The sequence below is a fragment of the Scyliorhinus torazame genome, chromosome 4 (assembly GCF_047496885.1).
Source record: "Scyliorhinus torazame isolate Kashiwa2021f chromosome 4, sScyTor2.1, whole genome shotgun sequence".
NCBI lineage: Eukaryota > Metazoa > Chordata > Chondrichthyes > Carcharhiniformes > Scyliorhinidae > Scyliorhinus > Scyliorhinus torazame.
This window is the reverse complement of record NC_092710.1, coordinates 75,812,182-75,828,535: the sequence shown is the minus strand read 5'-3', so window position 1 is coordinate 75,828,535 and position 16,354 is coordinate 75,812,182. Positions and strand designations below refer to the sequence as shown.

The following is a 16,354-nucleotide window of genomic DNA, read 5'->3' as shown; positions in this document are numbered from 1 at the left end:
GGACTCTCATTCACAAAATTAGATATGAGTCACGCCTACCTGCAGTTGGAGCTGGACCCTGCCTCCCGACCATATGTAACAATTAATACACACCGGGGCCTGTATGAATATACACGGTTGCCTTTTGGAGTATCCTCTGCCTGCGCAATTTTTCAACGTGTTATGGAGGGCATTTTGAGAGGTTGAGCACCTGTGGCTGTCTACCTAGATGACGTGTTGATTCCAGGGACGTCGGAGCAAGAGCATTTGGAAAATCTGGAGGCTGTCCTTAAACGCCTTTTCGGAGGCTGGAGTCCGTTTACGTCACACAAAGTGCGTATTTCAGGCAAAAGAAGTAGTCTACCTAGGTTATCGGGTGGACCGCGAGGGTCTGCACCCCGTCGCAGAGAAGGTGCGTGCAATTCAACATGCCCCCACCCCGACTGACACTTCGCATCTTCGTTCTTTTCTCGGTCTCGTAAACTATTACGGGAAGTTCCTCCCCAATCTGGCAACTACGCTGGCCCCTTTGCACCTGCTGCTAAAGAAAAATCACACCTGGGTTTGGGGTCAGCCGCAAGAAACCGCTTTCCGGCGGGTAAAGCAACAATTGTCGTCGTCTGGGTTACTAACCCACTATGATCCGGGAAAGCCTTTGCTCGTCACATGTGATGCATCCCCGTATGGTATTGGGGCCGTCCTGTCCCACAAGATGGAGAACGGGGCCGAGCGACCGATAGCTTTCGCCTCCCGCACATTGACTGCAGCGGAGAAAAAGTACGCGCAGATCGAGAAGGAGGGCCTGGCAGTGGTTTTTGCGGTGAAACGCTTCCACCAGTATGTGTACGGCCACCATTTCACTATCGTGACTGATCATCAGCCCCTGCTGGGACTTTTCAGAGAGGATAAGCCAATACCGCCCATTGCTTCCACACGGATCCAGCGCTGGGCTTTGTTGCTTGCTGCATACGAGTATTCTCTGGAGCACAAACCAGGTACGCAGATAGCAAATGCCGACGCACTGAGCCGTTTGCCTTTATCGACCGGCCCCATGTCGACCCCCACGACCGGTGAGGTGCTTGCAACCCTAAATTTTATGGACACCTTGCCTGTCACGGCATCACAGATCCATGAGTGGACCCAGACGGAGCCAGTCCTGTCAAAGGTTCGGCACGTAGTCCTGTATGGTGGGCAGCATAGACAGCTCCCAGGCGAGTTGCGGGCATTTTCCTCCAAGCTGTCAGAGTTCAGCGTGGAAGACGGCATCCTCTTGTGGGGGACGCGTGTGATTGTCCCGGAAAAAGGCCAGGAGCTGATATTATCAGACTTGCACAATGGGCATCCAGGCATGACCAAAATGAAAATGTTGGCCCGGAGTTATGTCTGGTGGCCAGGCCTCGACACCGACATTGAGAAGGTGGCCCAAAACTGCTCCATTTGCCAGGAGCATCAGAAGCTTCCGCCGGCCGCGCCCCTACATCACTGGGAATGGCCAGGGCGGCCTTGGGCACGCTTACATGCAGATTTCGCAGGCCCTTTTCAGGGATCCATGTTCCTTCTACTAATTGACGCCCAGTCCAAATGGCTAGAGGTGCATAAAATGCAGGGGACAACGTCCTGCGCAACAATTGAAAAGATGCGTTTATCGTTTAGTACGCATGGCCTCCCCGAGGTGCTGGTCACGGATAACGGCACTCCATTCACGAGTGAGGAGTTTGCTAGGTTTACAAAGATGAACGGCATCCGCCATATCCGCACTGCCCCTTACCACCCGGCTTCAAATGGGTTGGCAGAGCGCGCAGTGCAAACATTCAAAAGAGGCCTAAAGAAGCAGTCTTCCGGATCAATGGACACGAGACTGGCTCGCTTTTTGTTTTCGTATAGGACCACCCCCCATGCGGTGACTGGGGTAGCTCCTAATGGGCCAGAGACTTCGCACCCGCCTTAGTATGGTCTTCCCGGACATTGGCGCAAAAGTATGCCGCACACAAGAACAGCAGGGACAGGGATTTTCTCGGCATCGTCCGATTCGGCAGTTTGCGCCCGGTGACCCAGTATTCGTGCGTAATTTTGCTGGTGGTGCCCAGTGGGTTCCTGGTGTAATCTTTCACCAAACGGGCCCTATATCTTGCCCAGGGTCGCCTCCAGCGCAAACATGTAGACCACATCCGGTCCAGAAGATCATCCCCTCAAAAGATTCCCTGTCCCCGGAGCTCATTTCAACAGCCGCAGAGACCAGAGACAAGGGAAGGTAGTCCTCACAATCTTCCACTGGTGCCTCACTCGAAGCCTGCGCAGGTCGTTACAGAACCGAATGGAGATAGAGACGCTGACATGGCGGAGGCAGCAGACTCTGACTCCGAGATGGAGACACGGGATGCATCAGAGGGGGAATCCTCGGGTCCATGGGCCGTGGATGTACAACCGCGCCGTTCATCACGGAAGCGCCGGTCTCCATCTCGTTACACGCCGCCTGATCCAGCGCCGCGTGCAAATGGCGTCCGGCCTGCGGCAAAACGAGTTTGACGCCCTCCTTCGCCAAGGTCTTCGGTGGATTCCTTGGACTTTGGGGGGGAGGAATGTTATAACCTGCCTGCTTACCATTGGCTGGGGACTAATGACTATCCCCCAATCCTATGGGAGTATGAACTTCCCCAATGAGGGGGGCGGGGAAACTCCTAGTATAAATAAGCTGGCCAGTTCAGGAACCAGCAGGAAGGAGAAGGTAGCAAGGGAAGTTACTGCTACTGTTATGTATATATTGTTATAGTAAATAAACATTATTATTTTTATCCTTAAAACTTGTGCTGGATTCTTCGTGGCCCTTACAAAAGGAGGATTGTAGGGTCTGGAGGAGGTTACAGAGATAGGGAGGATTGTAGGGGCTGGAGGAGGTTACAGAGATAGGGAGGGTTGTCGAGGGTGGAGGAGGTTACAGAGATAGGGAGGGTTGTAGGGGCTGGAGGAGGTTACAGAGATAGGGAGGATTGTAGGGTCTGGAGGAGGTTACAGAGATAGGGAGGATTGTAGGGTCTGGAGGAGGTTACAGAGATAGGGAGGGTTGTAGGGGCTGGAGGAGGTTACAGAGATAGGGAGGGTTGTAGGGGCTGGAGGAGGATACAGAGATAGGGAGGATTGTAGGGTCTGGAGGAGGTTACAGAGATAGGGAGGATTGTAGGGGCTGGAGGAGGTTACAGAGATAGGGAGGATTATAGGGACTGGAGTAGGTTACCGAGATAGGGAGGGTTGTCGAGGCTGGAGGAGGTTACAGAGATAGGGAGGGTTGTAGGGACTGGAGGATGTTACAGAGATAGGGAGGGTTGTAGGGGCTGGTGGAGGTTACAGAGATAGGGAGGGTTGTAGGGGCTGGAGGATGTTACAGAGATAGGGAGGGTTGTAGGGGCTGGTGGAGGTTACAGAGATAGGGAGGGTTGTAGGGGCTGGAGGATGTTACAGAGATAGGGAGGATTGTAGGGGCTGGAGGAGGTTACAGAGATAGGGAGGGTTGTAGGGTCTGGAGGAGGTTACAGAGTTAGGGAGGGTTGTAGGGGCTGGAGGAGTTTACAGAGATAGGGAGGGTTGTCGGGGCTGGAGGAGGTTACAGTGGTAGGGAGGGTTGTAGGGACTGGGGGTGGTTCCAGAGATAGGGAAGGTTGTAGGGGCTGGAAGAGGTTTCAGAATTAAGGAGGGTTGTAGGGGATGGAGGAGGATACAGAGTTAGGGAAGGTTGTAGGGGCTGGAGGAGGTTTCAGAGATGGGGAGGGTTGTAGGAGCTGGAGGAGGTTACAGAGATAGGGAGGGTTGTATGGGCTGGAGGAGGTTACAGAGATAGGGAGGGTTGTCGGGGCTGGGGAGGTTACAGAAATAGGGAGGGTTGTAGGGGATGGAGGAGGTTACAGAGATAGGGAGGGTTGTAGGGAATGGAGGAGGTTACAGAGTTAGGGAAGGTTGTAGGGACTGGAGGAGGTTACAGAGATGGGGAGGGTTGTAGGAGCTAGAGGAGGTTACAGAGATAGGGAGTGTTGTAGGGGCTGGAGGAGGCTACAGAGATAGGGAGGGTTGTCGGGGCTGGGGAGGTTACAGAGATAGGGAGGGTTGTAGGGGCTGGAGGAGGATACAGAGAATGGGAGGGTTGTAGGGGCTGGAGGAGGTTACAGAGATAGGGAGGGTTGTAGGGGCTGGAGGAGGTTACAGAGATAGGGAGGGTTGTCGGCGCTGGGGAGGTTACAGAGAGAGTGAGGGTTGTAGGGGCTGGAAGAGGTGACAGAGTTAAGGATGGTTGTAGGGGATGGAGGAGGATACAGAGATAGGGAAGGTTGTAGGGGCTGGAGGAGGTTACAGAGATAGGGAGGGTTGGAGGGACTGAGGGTAGTTACAGAGATAGGGAGGGTTGTAGGGGCTGGAGGAGGCTACAGAGATAAGGAGGGTTGTAGGGGATGGAGGAGGATACAGAGATAGGGAGGGTTGTCGGGGCTGAAGGAAGTTACAGAGATAGGGTGGGTTGTAGGGGCTGGAGGAGGTTACAGAGATAGGGAAGGTTGTAGGGGCTGGAGAAGGTTACAGAGTTAAGGAGGGTTGTAGGGGATGGAGGAGGATACAGAGATAGGGAGGGTTGTAGGGGCTGGAGGAGGTTACAGAGATAGGGAGGGTTGTAGGGGCTGTAGGAGGTTACAGAGATAGGGAGGGTTGTAGGGGCTGGAGGAGATTACAGAGATCGGGAGGGTTGTGGGTGCTAGAGGTGGTTACAGAGATAGGGAGGGTTGTAGGGGCTGGAGGAGGTTACAGAGATAGAGAGGGTTGTAGGGGCTGGAGGAGGTTACAGAGATAGAGAGGGTTGTAGGGGCTGGAGGACGTTACAGAGATAGGGAGGGCAGTAGGGGCTGGAGGAGGTTACAGAGATAGGGAGGGTTGTAGGGGCTGGAGGAGGTTACAGAGTGAGGGGCGGGATTCTCCCATCCCACGGCATAGTGTCCACGCCGTCGAAAACACCGACTTGTTTGACGGCGGTGTGAACGGGCGTCTCCCAGGAGTAACTCTGGCCCCTACAGGGGGCCCAGCACTGGTCTGGAGAGGTTCGCGCCGCTCCAGCTGCCGATCCTGGCACGAACTGTGCGCCGCGGGACCCGCGCGTGCGCAGTGGTGCGGGAGCCAAGCCGCGCGTGCGCAGTGGTGCGGGAGCCAAGCCGCGCGTGCGCAGTGGTGCGGGAGCCAAGCCGCGCGTGCGCAGTGGTGCGGGAGCCAAGCCGCGCGTGCGCAGTGGTGCGGGAGCCAAGCCGCGCGCGCGCAGTGGTGCGGGAGCCAAGCCGCGCGCGCGCAGTGGTGCGGGAGCCAAGCCGCGCGCGCGCAGTGGTGCGGGAGCCAAGCCGCGCGCGCGCAGTGGTGCGGGAGCCAAGCCGCGCGCGCGCAGTGGTGCGGGAGCCAAGCCGCGCGCGCGCAGTGGTGCGGGAGCCAAGCCGCGCGCGCGCAGTGGTGCGGGAGCCAAGCCGCGCGCGCGCAGTGGTGCGGGAGCCAAGCCGCGCGCGCGCAGTGGTGCGGGAGCCAAGCCGCGCGCGCGCAGTGGTGCGGGAGCCAAGCCGCGCGCGCGCAGTGGTGCGGGAGCCAAGCCGCGCGCGCGCAGTGGTGCGGGAGCCAAGCCGCGCGCGCGCAGTGGTGCGGGAGCCTAGCCGCGCGCGCGCAGTGGTGCGGGAGCCAAGCCGCGCGCGCGCAGTGGTGCGGGAGCCAAGCCGCGCGCGCGCAGTGGTGCGGGAGCCAAGCCGCGCGCGCGCAGTGGTGCGGGAGCCAAGCCGCGCGCGCGCAGTGGTGCGGGAGCCAAGCCGCGCGCGCGCAGTGGTGCGGGTGCCAAGCCGCGCGCGCGCAGTGGTGCGGGTGCCAAGCCGCGCGCGCGCAGTGGTGCGGGAGCCAAGCCGCGCGCGCGCAGTGGTGCGGGAGCCAAGCCGCGCGCGCGCAGTGGTGCGGGAGCCAAGCCGCGCGCGCGCAGTGGTGCGGGAGCCAAGCCGCGCGCGCGCAGTGGTGCGGGAGCCAAGCCGCGCGCGCGCAGTGGTGCGGGAGCCAAGCCGCGCGCGCGCAGTGGTGCGGGAGCCAAGCCGCGCGCGCGCAGTGGTGCGGGAGCCAAGCCGCGCGCGCGCAGTGGTGCGGGAGCCAAGCCGCGCGCGCGCAGTGGTGCGGGAGCCAAGCCGCGCGCGCGCAGTGGTGCGGGAGCCAAGCCGCGCGCGCGCAGTGGTGCGGGAGCCAAGCCGCGCGCGCGCAGTGGTGCGGGAGCCAAGCCGCGCGCGCGCAGTGGTGCGGGAGCCAAGCCGCGCGCGCGCAGCGGTGCGGGAGCCAAGCCGCGCGCGCGCAGCGGTGCGGGAGCCAAGCCGCGCGCGCGCAGCGGTGCGGGAGCCAAGCCGCGCGCGCGCAGCGGTGCGGGAGCCAAGCCGCGCGCGCGCAGCGGTGCGGGAGCCAAGCCGCGCGTGCGCAGCGGTGCGGGAGCCAAGCCGCGCGTGCGCAGCGGTGCGGGAGCCAAGCCGCGCGTGCGCAGCGGTGCGGGAGCCAAGCCGCGCGTGCGCAGCGGTGCGGGAGCCAAGCCGCGCGTGCGCAGCGGTGCGGGAGCCAAGCCGCGCGTGCGCAGCGGTGCGGGAGCCAAGCCGCGCGTGCGCAGCGGTGCGGGAGCCAAGCCGCGCGTGCGCAGCGGTGCGGGAGCCAAGCCGCGCGTGCACAGCGGTGCGAGAGCCAAACCTTTTGTGCGCAGCGGTGCGAGAGCCAAGCCGCGCGTGCGCAGCGGTGCGAGAGCCAACCCGCGCGTGCGCAGCGGTGCGAGAGCCAAACCTTTTGTGCGCAGCGGTGCGGGAGCCAACCCGCGCGTGCGCAGTGGTGCGAGAGCCAAACCTTTCATGCGCAGTGGTGCGGGAGCCAAGCCGCGCGTGCGCAGTGGTGCGAGAGCCAACCCGCGCGTGCGCAGTGGTGCGAGAGCCAAACCTTTCGTGCGCAGCGGTGCGGGAGCCAAGCCGCGCGTGCGCAGCGGTGCGGGAGCCAACCCGCGCGTGCGCAGCGGTTCGGGAGCCAACCCGCGCGTGCGCAGCGGTGCGGGAGCCAAGCCGCGCGTGCGCAGCGGTGCGGGAGCCAAGCCGCGCGTGCGCAGTGGTGCGAGAGCCAAACCTTTCGTGCGCAGTGGTGCGAGAGCCAAACCTTTCGTGCGCAGCGGTGCGGGAGCCAAGCCGCGCGTGCGCAGCGGTGCGGGAGCCAAGCCGCGCGTGCGCAGCGGTGCGGGAGCCAAGCCGCGCGTGCGCAGCGGTGCGGGAGCCAAACCTTTCGTGCGCAGCGGTGCGGGAGCCAACCCGCGCGTGCGCAGTGGCCTCCTTCAACGCGCCGGCCCCGACCCAGCATGGCTCAGGACTGCAGGGCCGGCGCGTAGGAAAGGAGGCCGAGGGACAGAGAGGCCAGCCTGCCGATCGGTGGGCCCGGCCGCATCGGAGGCCCCCTCCTACCCCACAGGCCGCCACCCGACCCTTCGACCTCAAGGTCCCGCCGGCCGTGAGCAGGTGCGGACGGGCGGCGGCGGGACTCAGCATTTTAACTGCGGCCGCTCGGCCCATCCGGGCCAAAGATTCGGCGGGCCGGCTGCATCGAGCGGCCCGTGACCTCCGCCGCGACAATGGCGCCGTTTCTCCGCTCTGCGGAGTATCGCGTGCCGGGGTGGGGGCGGCGTGGCCCGGTCGCGGGGATTCTCCGGCCTGGCCCGGGGGCTGGGAGAATCCCCCCCAGGGAGGGTTGCCGGGGCTTGAAAGCAAGGATTAGAATTTGGAGATTGAGATGTTGCCAGACCAGGAGCCAATCTAGGCCAGCGAGCACAGGGGGCGGAGGGTGGCCTGGTGTTAGGGAGGCGGTGGGGGGGCGGTGGTGACGAGGGAGGGCCGGGGTGGGTGGGGGGGGGGGGGTGCAGCTGAGTTTAGGCTAACCTCGCAACGAGGCAGGTTAGACTGTGAGGGAGCTCTGCAGCCAAGCTCCGAGGTAACCGAGGCAACGCCTGCGCTTGGAGAAAGGCAGTGTGGCCAAAACAGGCAGTCTTATAGACGGCCTGCGTGTCCAGCCAGGGGCCTGCCTCCCGCAAAGGCAACACCAGTTGAAACCGAGAAAAGTTTGGAATCTGCGGGAGGTGCAACGAGACTTGGGATAGAGTTTGGGCGGGGTGGAGCGGGGGTGGATTGATGAGTGGGTGTGGGTGGGGCTGCTCCAGTTGCACAGACTATTAAACAGCCCAGAACAGGTACAGAAGATTACCCAACAGTTTACTGGAATATGTTCCAGTTGGTTAGACCAATCGCTGGCTTTGAAAGCAGACCAAGGCAGGCCAGCAGCACGGTTCGATTCCCGTACCAGCCTCCCCGAACAGGCGCCGGAATGTGGCGACTAGGGGCTTTTCGCAGTAACTTCATTTGAAGCCGACTCGTGACAATAAGCGAGTTTCATTACATAATGAGAATGATAATCTTTATTCACAGTTCTGGCCACCATGCCAGAAGAACACTGTGACCTTGCGAAGGCACCCTGCTGATTTACTGGAATTATAAATTTCCAGGTGAGATTACACAAACTATGCGTTTTTAAAATATATTTAGAGTATCCAATTACTTTTTCCAATCAAGGGGCAATTTAGCGAGGCCAATCCATCTACCCTGCACATCTTTGGGTTGTGGGGGTGAGACCCACACAGACATGGGGAGAATGTGCAAACTCCACACGGCCAGTGACCCAGGGCCAGGATTCGAACCCGGGTCCTCAGAGGTGCAGTCCCAGTGCTAACACTGTGCCATACAGAAACTATGCTTGTATTCAATGGAATTTAGAAGTTTCAGGGGACATTTCATTAAGATTCTTGCAGCTAACAGGCTCGAGAGGGGCTGAATGGGCTCCTCCTGTTCCTGTGTAACAGGCTCAAGAGGGGCTGAATGGGCTCCTCCTGTTCCTGTGTAACAGACTCAAGGTGCTGAATGGGATCCTCCTGTTCCTGTATAACAGACTTGAGAGGGGTTGAACGGGCTCCTCCTGTTCCTGTGTCACAGGCTCGAGAGGGGCTGAATGGGCTCCTCCTGTTCCTGTGTAACAGGCTCGAGAGGGGCTGAATGGGCTCCTCCTGTTCCTGTGTAACAGACTTGAGAGGGGCTGAATGGGCTCCTCCTGTTCCTGTGTAACAGGCTCGAGAGGGGCTGAATGGGCTCCTCCTGTTCCTGTGTAACAGGCTTGAGAGGGGCTGAATGGGCTCCTCCTGTTCCTATGTAACAGGCTTGAAAGGGGCTGAATGGGCTCCTCCTGTTCCTGTGTAACAGGCTTGAGAGGGGCTGAATGGGCTCCTCCTGTTCCTGTGTAACAGGCTTGAGAGGGGCTGAATGGGCTCCTCCTGTTCCTGTGTAACAGGCTTGAGAGGGGCTGAATGGGCTCCTCCTGTTCCTGTGTAACAGGCTTGAGAGGGGCTGAATGGGCTCCTCCTGTTCCTGTGTAACAGGCTCGAGAGGGGCTGAACGGGCTCCTCCTGTTCCTGTGTAACAGGCTCGAGAGGGGCTGAACGGGCTCCTCCTGTTCCTGTGTAACAGGCTCGAGAGGGGCTGAATGGGCTCCTCCTGTTCCTGTGTAACAGGCTTGAGAGGGGCTGAATGGGCTCCTCCTGTTCCTATGTAACAGGCTTGAAAGGGGCTGAATGGGCTCCTCCTGTTCCTGTGTAACAGGCTTGAGAGGGGCTGAATGGGCTCCTCCTGTTCCTGTGTAACAGGCTTGAGAGGGGCTGAATGGGCTCCTCCTGTTCCAGTGTAACAGACTCAAGGTGCTGAATGGGCTCCTCCTGTTCCTGTGTAACAGACTCGAGACGTTGAATGGGCTCCTCCTGTTCCTGTGTAACAGGCTCGAGGGGCTGAATGGGATCCTCCTGTTCCTGTTTAACAGGCTTGAGAGGGGCTGAATGGGATCCTCCTGTTCCTGTATAACAGACTCGAGAGGTTGAATGGGCTCCTCCTGTTCCTGTTTAACAGGCTTGAGAGGGGCTGAATGGGCTCCTCCTGTTCCTATGTAACAGGCTTGAAAGGGGCTGAATGGGCTCCTCCTGTTCCTGTGTAACAGGCTTGAGAGGGGCTGAATGGGCTCCTCCTGTTCCTGTGTAACAGGCTTGAGAGGGGCTGAATGGGCTCCTCCTGTTCCTGTGTAACAGGCTCGAGAGGGGCTGAATGGGCTCCTCCTGTTCCTGTGTAACAGGCTTGAGAGGGGCTGAATGGGCTCCTCCTGTTCCTATGTAACAGGCTTGAGAGGGGCTGAATGGGCTCCTCCTGTTCCTATGTAACAGGCTTGAGAGGGGCTGAATGGGCTCCTCCTGTTCCTGTGTAACAGGCTTGAAAGGGGCTGAATGGGCTCCTCCTGTTCCTGTGTAACAGGCTCGAGAGGGGCTGAATGGGCTCCTCCTGTTCCTGTGTAACAGGCTTGAAAGGGGCTGAATGGGCTCCTCCTGTTCCTGTGTAACAGGCTCGAGAGGGGCTGAATGGGCTCCTCCTGTTCCTGTGTAACAGGCTTGAGAGGGGCTGAATGGGCTCCTCCTGTTCCTGTGTAACAGGCTCGAGAGGGGCTGAATGGGCTCCTCCTGTTCCTGTGTAACAGACTCGAGACGTTGAATGGGCTCCTCCTGTTCCTGTGTAACAGGCTCGAGGGGCTGAATGGGATCCTCCTGTTCCTGTTTAACAGGCTTGAGAGGGGCTGAATGGGATCCTCCTGTTCCTGTATAACAGACTCGAGAGGTTGAATGGGCTCCTCCTGTTCCTGTTTAACAGGCTTGAGAGGGGCTGAATGGGCTCCTCCTGTTCCTATGTAACAGGCTTGAAAGGGGCTGAATGGGCTCCTCCTGTTCCTGTGTAACAGGCTTGAGAGGGGCTGAATGGGCTCCTCCTGTTCCTGTGTAACAGGCTTGAGAGGGGCTGAATGGGCTCCTCCTGTTCCTGTGTAACAGGCTCGAGAGGGGCTGAATGGGCTCCTCCTGTTCCTGTGTAACAGGCTTGAGAGGGGCTGAATGGGCTCCTCCTGTTCCTATGTAACAGGCTTGAGAGGGGCTGAATGGGCTCCTCCTGTTCCTATGTAACAGGCTTGAGAGGGGCTGAATGGGCTCCTCCTGTTCCTGTGTAACAGGCTTGAAAGGGGCTGAATGGGCTCCTCCTGTTCCTGTGTAACAGGCTCGAGAGGGGCTGAATGGGCTCCTCCTGTTCCTGTGTAACAGGCTTGAAAGGGGCTGAATGGGCTCCTCCTGTTCCTGTGTAACAGGCTCGAGAGGGGCTGAATGGGCTCCTCCTGTTCCTGTGTAACAGGCTTGAGAGGGGCTGAATGGGCTCCTCCTGTTCCTGTGTAACAGGCTCGAGAGGGGCTGAATGGGCTCCTCCTGTTCCTGTGTAACAGGCTTGAGAGGGGCTGAATGGGCTCCTCCTGTTCCTATGTAACAGGCTTGAGAGGGGCTGAATGGGCTCCTCCTGTTCCTGTGCAACAGGCTCGAGGGGCTGAATGGGCTCCTCCTGTTCCTGTGTAACAGGCTCGAGGGGCTGAATGGGCTCCTCCTGTTCCTGTGTAACAGGCTTGAAAGGGGCTGAATGGGCTCCTCCTGTTCCTGTGTAACAGGCTCGAGAGGGGCTGAATGGGCTCCTCCTGTTCCTGTGTAACAGGCTCGAGAGGGGCTGAATGGGCTCCTCCTGTTCCTGTGTAACAGGCTCGAGAGGGGCTGAATGGGCTCCTCCTGTTCCTGTGTAACAGGCTTGAGAGGGGCTGAATGGGCTCCTCCTGTTCCTATGTAACAGGCTTGAGAGGGGCTGAATGGGCTCCTCCTGTTCCTGTGCAACAGGCTCGAGGGGCTGAATGGGCTCCTCCTGTTCCTGTGTAACAGGCTCGAGGGGCTGAATGGGCTCCTCCTGTTCCTGTGTAACAGACTTGAGAGGGGTTGAATGGGCTCCTCCTGTTCCTGTGTAACAGGCCTGGAGAGGGGCTGAATGGGCTCCTCCTGTTCCTATGTAACAGGCTTGAAAGGGGCTGAATGGGCTCCTCCTGTTCCTGTGTAACAGGCTCGAGAGGGGCTGAATGGGCTCCTCCTGTTCCTGTGCAACAGGCTTGAGAGGGGCTGAATGGGCTCCTCCTGTTCCTGTGTAACAGACTCGAGAGGGGCTGAATGGGCTCCTCCTGTTCCTATGTAACAGGCTTGAAAGGGGCTGAATGGGCTCCTCCTGTTCCTGTGTAACAGGCTCGAGAGGGGCTGAATGGGCTCCTCCTGTTCCTGTGCAACAGGCTTGAGAGGGGCTGAATGGGCTCCTCCTGTTCCTGTGTAACAGACTCGAGAGGGGCTGAATGGGCTCCTCCTGTTCCTGTGTAACAGGCTTGAAAGGGGCTGAATGGGCTCCTCCTGTTCCTGTGTAACAGGCTCGAGAGGGGCTGAATGGGCTCCTCCTGTTCCTGTGTAACAGGCTTGAAAGGGGCTGAATGGGCTCCTCCTGTTCCTGTGTAACAGGCTCGAGAGGGGCTGAATGGGCTCCTCCTGTTCCTGTGTAACAGGCTCGAGAGGGGCTGAATGGGCTCCTCCTGTTCCTATGTAACAGGCTTGAAAGGGGCTGAATGGGCTCCTCCTGTTCCTGTGTAACAGGCTCGAGAGGGGCTGAATGGGCTCCTCCTGTTCCTGTGTAACAGGCTTGAAAGGGGCTGAATGGGCTCCTCCTGTTCCTGTGTAACAGGCTTGAGAGGGGCTGAATGGGCTCCTCCTGTTCCTGTGTAACAGGCTCGAGAGGGGCTGAATGGGCTCCTCCTGTTCCTGTGTAACAGGCTTGAGAGGGGCTGAATGGGCTCCTCCTGTTCCTATGTAACAGGCTTGAGAGGGGCTGAATGGGCTCCTCCTGTTCCTATGTAACAGGCTTGAGAGGGGCTGAATGGGCTCCTCCTGTTCCTGTGTAACAGGCTTGAAAGGGGCTGAATGGGCTCCTCCTGTTCCTGTGTAACAGGCTCGAGAGGGGCTGAATGGGCTCCTCCTGTTCCTGTGTAACAGGCTTGAAAGGGGCTGAATGGGCTCCTCCTGTTCCTGTGTAACAGGCTCGAGAGGGGCTGAATGGGCTCCTCCTGTTCCTGTGTAACAGGCTTGAGAGGGGCTGAATGGGCTCCTCCTGTTCCTGTGTAACAGGCTTGAGAGGGGCTGAATGGGCTCCTCCTGTTCCTGTGTAACAGGCTCGAGAGGGGCTGAATGGGCTCCTCCTGTTCCTGTGTAACAGGCTCGAGAGGGGCTGAATGGGCTCCTCCTGTTCCTGTGTAACAGGCTTGAGAGGGGCTGAATGGGCTCCTCCTGTTCCTATGTAACAGGCTTGAGAGGGGCTGAATGGGCTCCTCCTGTTCCTGTGCAACAGGCTCGAGGGGCTGAATGGGCTCCTCCTGTTCCTGTGTAACAGGCTCGAGGGGCTGAATGGGCTCCTCCTGTTCCTGTGTAACAGACTTGAGAGGGGTTGAATGGGCTCCTCCTGTTCCTGTGTAACAGGCCTGGAGAGGGGCTGAATGGGCTCCTCCTGTTCCTATGTAACAGGCTTGAAAGGGGCTGAATGGGCTCCTCCTGTTCCTGTGTAACAGGCTCGAGAGGGGCTGAATGGGCTCCTCCTGTTCCTGTGCAACAGGCTTGAGAGGGGCTGAATGGGCTCCTCCTGTTCCTGTGTAACAGACTCGAGAGGGGCTGAATGGGCTCCTCCTGTTCCTATGTAACAGGCTTGAAAGGGGCTGAATGGGCTCCTCCTGTTCCTGTGTAACAGGCTCGAGAGGGGCTGAATGGGCTCCTCCTGTTCCTGTGTAACAGGCTTGAAAGGGGCTGAATGGGCTCCTCCTGTTCCTGTGTAACAGGCTCGAGAGGGGCTGAATGGGCTCCTCCTGTTCCTGTGTAACAGGCTTGAAAGGGGCTGAATGGGCTCCTCCTGTTCCTGTGTAACAGGCTCGAGAGGGGCTGAATGGGCTCCTCCTGTTCCTGTGTAACAGGCTCGAGAGGGGCTGAATGGGCTCCTCCTGTTCCTATGTAACAGGCTTGAAAGGGGCTGAATGGGCTCCTCCTGTTCCTGTGTAACAGGCTCGAGAGGGGCTGAATGGGCTCCTCCTGTTCCTGTGTAACAGGCTTGAAAGGGGCTGAATGGGCTCCTCCTGTTCCTGTGTAACAGGCTCGAGAGGGGCTGAATGGGCTCCTCCTGTTCCTGTGTAACAGGCTTGAGAGGGGCTGAATGGGCTCCTCCTGTTCCTGTGTAACAGACTCGAGAGGGGCTGAATGGGCTCCTCCTGTTCCTGTGTCACAGGCTCGAGAGGTTGAATGGGCTCCTCCTGTTCCTGTTTAACAGGCTTGAGAGGGGCTGAATGGGATCCTCCTGTTCCTGTATAACAGACTCGAGAGGTTGAATGGGCTCCTCCTGTTCCTGTTTAACAGGCTTGAAAGGGGCTGAATGGGCTCCTCCTGTTCCTATGTAACAGGCTTGAGAGGGGCTGAATGGGCTCCTCCTGTTCCTGTGTAACAGGCTTGAGAGGGGCTGAATGGGCTCCTCCTGTTCCTGTGTAACAGACTCGAGAGGGGCTGAATGGGCTCCTCCTGTTCCTGTGTAACAGGCTTGAGAGGGGCTGAATGGGCTCCTCCTGTTCCTATGTAACAGGCTTGAGAGGGGCTGAATGGGCTCCTCCTGTTCCTGTGTAACAGGCTCGAGAGGGGCTGAATGGGCTCCTCCTGTTCCTGTGTAACAGGCTTGAAAGGGGCTGAATGGGCTCCTCCTGTTCCTGTGTAACAGGCTCGAGAGGGGCTGAATGGGCTCCTCCTGTTCCTGTGAAACAGGCTTGAGAGGGGCTGAATGGGCTCCTCCTGTTCCTATGTCACAGGCTTGAAAGGGGCTGAATGGGCTCCTCCTGTTCCTGTGTAACAGGCTCGAGAGGGGCTGAATGGGCTCCTCCTGTTCCTGTGTAACAGGCTTGAGAGGGGCTGAATGGGCTCCTCCTGTTCCTGTGTAACAGGCTTGAGAGGGGCTGAATGGGCACCCCCTGTTCCTGTGAAACAGGCTCGAGAGGGGCTGAATGGTCTCCTCCTGTTAAAGGAGCTCTATGCTTAATCGAACAACGGCATAATGTTGTCTTTTCTCCTGATGTCTGCTGTCACAAACTTCTTGGCAGCTGTGAGCGTGCCCGTGGGACAGAGAGACCTCACCTGAACAATTCCCAGCGTCGCAGACGTGACGGGGTCTGAGAAATCACCACCAGGGGGAGAGACGCTGATGGAAGGAAAGAGAGAGAGAAAATGGTCAGATGTTCAACAGTCATGTCACACAGCGCGGGGAAAGGAGGGGAGCACAAGGGATAGAGGGGAGTGAGGGGGAGGAGGAGCAGGGAGAGGATGGAGTGTGTGATGAACGGTTACTGTGTTACTTTACCCTGATCATCATGTAAGGTGATGTCCCCTTTAAGACTGGGCGTGGAACCCTGGGGGACTCCGCCTCTGGCTCCGCCCAACAGGGAGTCATATGTAAGGGGCCGCTCTGCAGGCGGCACTCAGTAAGCGCCCGTCTCAGCATCAGGCTAGTTCTCAGCTTATTAAAGCCTTCATTACCGTTCAACTATCTTGGGTCGTTATTGAGGGTACTACAGAGTGGCAAAGGGAGGAGAAGGAAGCCCAGCATAGCAGACAAAAAGGGACAATATGGGGGAGGAGAGAGGGAATAGGGGAGGGTAGTAGAGGGAAGGGGAGGGGGTTCAGACTAAGAACCAAACATATTCTCTCGTTGTCATCCCCTCACTCACTGACAATACTGACCCTCACTCCCCCGTCACTGACAATACTGACCCTCACTCCCCCCTCACTCACTGACAATACTGACCCCCACTCCCCCCTCACTCACTGACAATACTGACCCCCACTCCCCCCTCACTGACAATACTGACCCTCACACCCCCTCACTCTCTGACAGTACTGACCCTCACTCCCCCCTCACTGACAATACTGACCCTCACTCCCCCCTCACTCAGTGACAATACTGACCCTCACTCCCCCCTCACTGACAATACTGACCCTCACTCCCCCCTCTCTGACAATACTGACCCTCACTCCCCCCTCTCTGACAATACTGACCCTCACACCCCCCTCACTCAGTGACAATACTGACCCCCACTCCCCCCTCACTCACTGACAATACTGACCCTCACTTCCCCCTCACTCACTGACAATACTGACCCTCACTCCCCCCTCACTGACAATACTGACCCTCACTCCCCCCTCACTGACAATACTGACCCTCACACCCCCTCACTCACTGACAATACTGACCCTCACTCCCCTCTCACTGACAATACTGACCCTCACTCCCCCCTCACTGACAATACTGACCCTCACTCCCCCGTCACT

The 16,354-nt window shown here is 58.8% G+C and overlaps 1 protein-coding gene across 2 annotated transcripts in view; it reads right to left on the bottom strand.

The window, feature by feature from the left end:
- The window catches only part of LOC140410310 (V-type proton ATPase catalytic subunit A-like), a 179,651-nt gene that overhangs the window by 40,765 nt on the left and 122,532 nt on the right, over positions 1 to 16,354 (bottom strand). For both annotated transcript variants that reach the window (XM_072498292.1, XM_072498293.1), the window contains one exon: positions 15,164 to 15,227. In XM_072498292.1, coding sequence (XP_072354393.1) covers positions 15,164 to 15,227 — 64 coding nt within the window. The remainder of the gene's footprint in view (positions 1 to 15,163; positions 15,228 to 16,354) is intronic.